Consider the following 7,416-nt stretch of genomic DNA (forward strand, 5'->3'; position numbering starts at 1 on the left):
AGATTAAACTTTTGATCTGTCATCAATGTTATATTACGAATAAAATATTGACATTTGCCATCTCCACATCATTGCATTCAGTTTTTATTCACAATTTGTTTAGTGTCCCAACTTTTTTGGAATCCGGTTTGTGCAATATATAACTTTTTATAAAGCACAGCCTTAAAGACTCGGGTGTATTTACTAAACACGTAGTTGTTCGTATGTTTTATAAATTTAATAAATTTATTTCAATAAATGTTTGAGAACGATTGTAACACAACCTTTACCTGCTCAGTTTAAACTCTGCTGTAGCTGAACATGCTCCATAAAACAATAAAAGTGATTGTGCAACCATTTTTATGTTTCAGCTAAGGTTCAAAATGTTTAATGATTTACAGCCAGAACCCACATGTGAGCTGGAAGGTGACAAGGCCAGAAGAATACACACACACACACACACACACACACACACTCGGTCGTTTATTTCCCAAAAATATTCAAGTTTTACAAAGAAATGGGTGTAATAAAAACTTTGTTGATAAAAAATAATAATCTTAATAACAATATTTATATATTTGTATATATAGAAAGAGAGAAATTTTAAAAGTTTATTTGTAACGTTCTGGTTATTATTTCCTTTTTAAAAATAATTGAAATAATTTGCCAGTTTTCATTGTGTCTATACACTAAGTGTGCATATGAATAAAATAAACATGTCATTAAAATCATTTTTTATTGTCTTATTTAAAAATATATATTATACTGATTTAAACAAATAATTTAAATTCTTAATCACACAATAGGATTTTGCACATAACAAAACACTGATTATTATTATACTACTTTGATTAAATCAAATATTGAAGATAAAATGTCATTTGGATAAAAAAAACATAAAATTATCTTTAGTGGATTTTAAATTATGCTTGTAAATTTGAGTTTTACATAGATAAACTTTTCTATGAAGTTTTTTTTAAGTGTACTAAAATTAATTTAGTAATTATTTAATAAAAAACGAATAATACAACAATATATTTTAAAAAAAAAATAACACCATAATATCCTTTTATTATTGTTGTTGTCAACTTTATTTGAAATGAGAAAGCGCTTCAGGTGAGAAGTGAAACGTCTTTTGTTACAAATAAAGTCCAATTGTTTTTTGTTTTTAACTTTTTATTTGATTATTTTTACTTTTTTGAATTTATTTGGAGCAGTTGTGCCATGTTAAAGATAATTTTATTTTGAAATCCAGAACCACACATCCGGTTCCGGCGTCGTCTAACCTGCGCCATCTTGACCAACAGGTATCTGCTGCTACTGACCATCGGACCATCGAGCTGCCGCTGACCCTCCGTCCTCCTCTCGTGTACCCCGCAGGCAACATGGCGCTGAGCCGCCTGGAGAGAGCTCAGACGTGGCTCTTCCGGACGGTCACGGGCTTCTTTTTCATGGTTTTTCAGTTCTTCTCCCCTCGGAGAGCCGCTGCGAAGAAGCTGCCGCCCGTCAGCAGCCCGCTGCTGCTCCTGTCAGCGACGCAGCTCGCCAAGAAGATCCGGCGGAAAGAGGTGCGCAAAGTTTTAGCTTGTTGGTGGAAGAAAGCTTCATGCTAGTGGTCGTCATCATCCCCACAAACTGACAGCTGTGAGAACCTGCGCTGCCACGCAGTTTTAGAATGAAAGCAGCTGAAACTATTTCTATTTATAAAGTTGAGTTATGCTTCTGCAGCTGTTTAGATGCAACAACAGCTGAAGGACATGTCTCATGTGTTTCAGCTGATGTGCGAGCTGCGTATTATGTGAGTCAGCATCAAATCATCCCCCCCCCCCACCACCACCAAACTGTTTATTGTTTAAATTAAACACAATTTAAATCTAGAGAAAATGCATTTCTTGCGAAAATGCAGTGTGAATGCTTAAAGCAGAATAACTTGTTGAAAACAGCTGAAATGTAGCTGAACTGGAAGAACGAGCCCAAATTAGCAGAAGAAAGCAGAAAGAACACACATTTGCTGGATTAGGGTTAAATAAGTAGAAATGGGCACAAGAATGAGTTAATTAGCTAAAGAAAAGCTGAAATTATCAACAATTTAAAAAAAGCTGAAAACTAGCTGAAAAGTCAGAAAGTAGCCTAAATTACCAGAAGGAAGTGGAGAGAGCAAAAAAAGGTGCCAATTTAGGCTGAAAGAAGCAGAAATTGGCACAAAAAAGTGGAAATTATCTGAAAAAGGCAGAAGTTAGCCCCCCCAAAAGAAAAAAAAAAACGCTGAAAAGTAGCTAAAAATGCAGAAATAAGCTTAATTACCAGAGGGATGTTGAGAGAGCATATTTAATTAAGATGAAAAAACTTGAGTGCAAAAAATGTTGCTGAAAACGCTAAAAATTTTAATCTAAACAGCTAAATAGTAGCTGAAATAGCAGAAGAAGCTTAAACTAGCAGAACAAGCTGAAGTTTGCAGAAATGCAGCTGAACTGGAAGAACGAGCCCAAGTTAGCAGAAGAAAGCAGAAAGAACACACATTTGCTGAATTGGGGTTAAATAAGTAGAAATGAGCACAAAAATGAGTTAATTAGCTAAAGAAAAGCTGAAATTAGCTGAAAAGTCAGAAAGAAGCCTAAATTACCAGAAGGAAGTGGACAGAGCAAACTTGTGCCCAGTTAGGCAGAAAGAAGTAGAAATTATGTGAGAAAGGCAGAAATTAGCAAAAAAAAACAGCTGAAAAGTACAAAGTAGTTTTAAAAGGACAGAAATAAGCCTAATTACCAGAAGGAAGTGGAGAGAGCACGTTTTTGCTGAATTAGGCTGAAAAAAGTTTAAATGAGTACAACATATGTGGAATTATCTGAAAATGCTAAAAAAAATGCATGTAAACAGCTATATAGTAACTGAAATAGCAGAAAAAAGTTTAAAGTAGCAGAACAAGCTAAAAATGTGCAGAAAGAAGTTAGAAGCAGCACAAAAATGTTGTAGTTAGAAGAAAGACTCCAAACGGAGCACAAAACAGCTGAAAAAAACAGCTGAAATTAGCTGAAAAAATGTTTGAATTTGCACAAGGAAGCTGAAAGCAGCTGAAGCAGAACAAAATGTGAAAGGTTGTAAACACATCTAAAGATTTGAAGGATGGAAAATGAGCTCAATTCATTTTCTATGAGGAAAAAGTGGCAGAAAAGGCTAAAATATTACAAAAAGCTAAAGTTGCACCAATACCAAAAGTCACAGGAGGATGGTCCTGAACGAGCTGAAAGTTTTGATTTATGATTTGTTGAAATAGCTCAAAAATGATGGAACGAGAAAGATGCTGAAAAACATACGGAAGAACAACGGATCATAATAGAGTGAATGCTTCATAAACATTCATTATTCATCACGTCTCAATATTTTTACGAGTTACTTCATCATCAGACGTCGGTTCTGGAAATGTTTATGTTAAAATAATGTTTCTAACTCCCAGTGTTTCAGAGTCTGTAGTTTGTTTTGCTTGTTGTTTTGCAGTTGTGCGCCTCTGTGCGTCCTGCACCGTTTAAAAGTTGTGTTTCTGCAGGTGTCGAGTGTGGAGGTGGTGCAGGCCTACATCGACAGGATCCAGGAAGTGAACCCGTTTCTGAACGCTGTCGTAAAAGACAGGCAAGAACTAACTCTGTCTCGGTTATAGTTTTAGAGTTTTCACTTTGAGGCCTAACCTAAACGTTTTTTAAGATTTAAACAGAAGTGGGTCAAATAATATGTTTGTTTGTTTGTTTGTTTGTTGTCCAGGTTTGCTGCCGCCCTCCAGGAAGCAGCTCAGGTTGATAAGCTCATTGAGGAGGAGACGGGTGGAGAGGAGGTGCTGGAGGACCGGCTGCCTTTACTAGGAGTCCCGCTGTCAGTCAAAGAGTCCTTTTCCCTCCAGGGTAACTTCCTGAAACCAGATCCTCCTTCTGCCGCCTTGGTTACAAACGTTTGAGTTGACATTTGATCCGTTACTGTTATAAACTTCCACGCCCTCCAACACACTCTGTGAAACTGGGAGCTTCACATGGTTGAAATTCCTCTTAGCGCTCGACCTGTTCTCGTCTTGCAGGCATGCCCTTCAGCGCAGGCCTGGTGTCCAGGCGGGGAGTGGTGGCCTCCGTGGACTCTCCACCCGTGGCCCTGCTGAAAAGAGCGGGGGCCATCCCTCTGGGCGTCACCAACACCAGCGAGCTGTGCATGTGGTGGGAATCAAACAACCACGTGTACGGCATCACCAGCAACCCGTACGACCTGGAGAGGATACCAGGAGGAAGCTCAGGTCAGTGATGCTGCTGAATGGAACGAATCAGAAACCATTAAAGCTTTCGTCTCACAGCTTTGAAGGGATAGTTGAAATATTTTGACTTTAGGTTTACACTATAAGTAAAAAGTATCTTAAACAACCTTATTTTGGGAAAAAAAAAAAAAGGGTTTAATTCTGATTGGACTGATCAGCCAACCACTAATTTGAGTGGATCTTCCATCTTAAAATGTTACCTACAACAAGTAAGATGTTAACGACTCATACTCATGTCACTGAACCTCAGTTTAAACTAGAGAAACTGCATTTCCTGAAAGAATGCAGTGTGAATGCTTATTGCAGAAGAACTTGCTGAAAAACAGCTGAAATTAGCTAAAAAAAAAAAACATGCTGAAATGGAAGAACAAGCCTAAATTAGCCGAAGAAAGAACACATATTTGCTGAATTAGGTTTAAATAAATAGAAATGAGCACAAAAATTATGAAATTAGCTAAAAAGCTGAAATTAGCAACAACAAAAAAATGCTGAAAAGTAACTGAAAAGGAAGAAAGAAGCTTAAACTACTAGAAGGAAGTGGAAAGAGCTGAAATTAACTAAAAAAATGTAGAATTAGCTGAAAAGGCTAAATTTAGCATGAAACAGCTAAATAGTATCTGAAGCTAGCTGAAAGGAGCATAACAAGCTAAAATTACCATAAAGAAATTAATTAGGCTGAAAGTAGCAGAAATCACCACCAAAAACTTGAATTTATCTGGAAGCAGCTGAAATTAGCTAAACAATGCTAAAAAGTTAGCTGAAATAATAGAGCAAGCTTAAATTAGCAGAAGAAAGCAGAAAGAACACGTTTGCCCAATTAGGCTGAAAGAAACAGAAATTAACACAGAAAAGTAAAAATGATCTGAAAAAAGCTGAAATTAGCAACAAAAAAAAAAAAAACAGCTTAAAGTATGGTAGCTAAACAAGCCGAAAGAAGCATATATTACCAGAAGGAAGTAGAGGGAGCACATTTTGCTGAATTAGGCTGAAAAACGTTGAAATTAGTGCAAAAAATGTAGAATTGGCTAAAAAAGCTAAAATTAGCATAAAGCAGCTAGCTGAAAGCTAAAATAGCAAAAATAGCTGAAACTTGCAGAAATCAACTGAAAGGAGTAAGAAGAAGCACAAAAATATTCTAGTTAGTGGAAAGAATCTGAAAGGAGCACAAAACAGCTGGAAAAACAGCTGAAATCAGCTGAAAGTAGCTGAAAAATGTAAAAATTTGCACAAGGAAGCTGAAAGAAGCTGAAGCAGAACAAAATGTGAAAGGAGCAGTAAAAGGTTGTAAACGGATCTAAAGATTTGAAGGATGTAAAATGAGCTCAATTTATTTTTTATGAGGAAAAAAAAGGCAGAAAAGGCTAAATATTTCAAAAAGCTAAAGTTGCACCAATACAAGTCATAGCAGGATTGTCCTGAACGAGCTGAATGTTTTGATTTATGATTTGTTGAAATAGCACAAAAACTGTGGAACGAGAAAGATGCTGAAAAATGTACAGAAGAAAGTAGAAGTGACAATAGCATTCACACAAATATCTGAACTATTTAGCGTGAGACTACAACTGTCCTGGCTGCTGGTTCATGTCTTCTTCTGTCCCTCTGTCTTCTGTCCTCAGGGGGGGAGGGCAGCATATTGGGAGCAGCAGGAGCGGTCATCGGCGTGGGCTCCGACATCGGAGGCAGCATCCGCATGCCGTGTTTTTTCAACGGGATATTTGGCCATAAAACCACTCCAGGTTAGAGACGCTGCAGGTGACGTCCCTACGTGAGCTCTTTTACTAAACGTCCACTCGTCTCATGGAAACGTCTGTGAAGCGGTTTAACCTGTAGAGGATCAGCTCGATGTAGAGGCTGACTCACCTGGGGTTTGTTCGCTTCCTGCCACACCTTCAGCCGGCCGTGGAGCCGTTTTCATTTTATGGCTGGAGAAGTGGCTGCTGCTGGTCAGTGAAGCTTTTAGAAACCTGAAAAAAGTTCTTCAGGGAGTGGACAGTCCTCCATGTTGTCTGGTTAACAGCTTCAAAGCTAAAGAAGAGAGACTGTTCCGACCACACAGGTTGCAGCGATCCTGTGAAGCCTCGGCATGTTGTACAGCAGTCCCTCGTTTATTGTGGGGTTAGGTTCCACACACACAATAAGTGAAAATCCGCAAAGTAGCAACATCATATTTAGTATTTATAGATATTTTAAGGCTTTAGAAACTCTTCCCACACTCTTGCAATGTTCTAAACTCTTAAACCTACGTCACTGGGGGGAGTGGTGGCGCAGAGGTTAGAGAAGGTGGGCCTGTGATCGGAAGATCGCCGGTTCAAGCCCCGGCACCAACAGCATCAAAAATGTGGGTGGGGTAGGTGAAGCACCCACACCTGCCCCCACCCTCATCCGCCCCACCCTGGGCCCATGAGCAAGGCCCTCAACCCCCATCTGCTCCCCAAACAGGTCTCTTTTGAAAAAGAGTTCTCGTGGCTCAATGAGACTACCTGGATAAATAAAGGCTAAATGAAAAAAAAAAATTATGTAACAACTTACGTTTATGTAGCTACTAAATTTTTCCAGCTCTGCAGAACAGCAACAGCTCTCGGTTCTGGTCCGACTCGCTTCGTTTCTGCAGACCAACCCTGCAGCAACGACGCCCACGATCAATGTTCTAAACTCTTAAACCTACTAATTTTAACAACATACTTGTATGTAGCTGCTAAAATTTACTTACCAGCGCATCCCCGCTCGGAGGTCCTCGTGAGCTGGCTACCAGCTCTCAAGATTCACTGATGTGTCTGGAGGTCCAGTTCTGTTCCGGTTCGGTGGGTTCTGTGCGGCTCTCTGTACGCGCTGGGCGCCGAAGTCGCTGTAATAAGCTCCGAACTTTTTCCATCAGATCAAAAATTTCCGTCTAATATTTCAGCAGAAGGAAATGGGGCTTCTGGCCAGGGACCCTGTTGGCTTCTGGGAAATGTAGTCGTTATGAGCGGGGGATACAGTGTAGGCTTATTGTGAGAAAACTAGAAAATGGCGGCACCTGTCCGAAATATTTTATTTTTTCGTTAAATTTGTACTGTACAGTATCCTGTACTGTCCCAGTCATGTGAGTAATATTAGTAATATGATTAATACTATAAAAATGAGTAATATTTGTAATATTAGTAATATGA

At 38.8% G+C, this 7,416-nt stretch overlaps 1 protein-coding gene across 1 annotated transcript in view; it reads left to right on the top strand.

The window, feature by feature from the left end:
- Positions 1–1,267: 1,267 nt before the first annotated feature.
- The window catches only part of faah2b (fatty acid amide hydrolase 2b), a 14,014-nt gene continuing 7,865 nt past the window's right edge, over positions 1,268–7,416 (top strand). Inside the window, exons 1-5 of the mRNA XM_037675702.1 lie at positions 1,268–1,547; positions 3,521–3,603; positions 3,733–3,869; positions 4,040–4,249; positions 5,884–6,003. Of these exons, the coding sequence (XP_037531630.1) occupies positions 1,365–1,547; positions 3,521–3,603; positions 3,733–3,869; positions 4,040–4,249; positions 5,884–6,003 (733 nt within the window). The 5' untranslated portion in view covers positions 1,268–1,364. The remainder of the gene's footprint in view (positions 1,548–3,520; positions 3,604–3,732; positions 3,870–4,039; positions 4,250–5,883; positions 6,004–7,416) is intronic.

Source organism: Nematolebias whitei, chromosome 1 (genome assembly GCF_014905685.2).
Source record: "Nematolebias whitei isolate Nwh7 chromosome 1, NemWhi1, whole genome shotgun sequence".
NCBI lineage: Eukaryota > Metazoa > Chordata > Actinopteri > Cyprinodontiformes > Rivulidae > Nematolebias > Nematolebias whitei.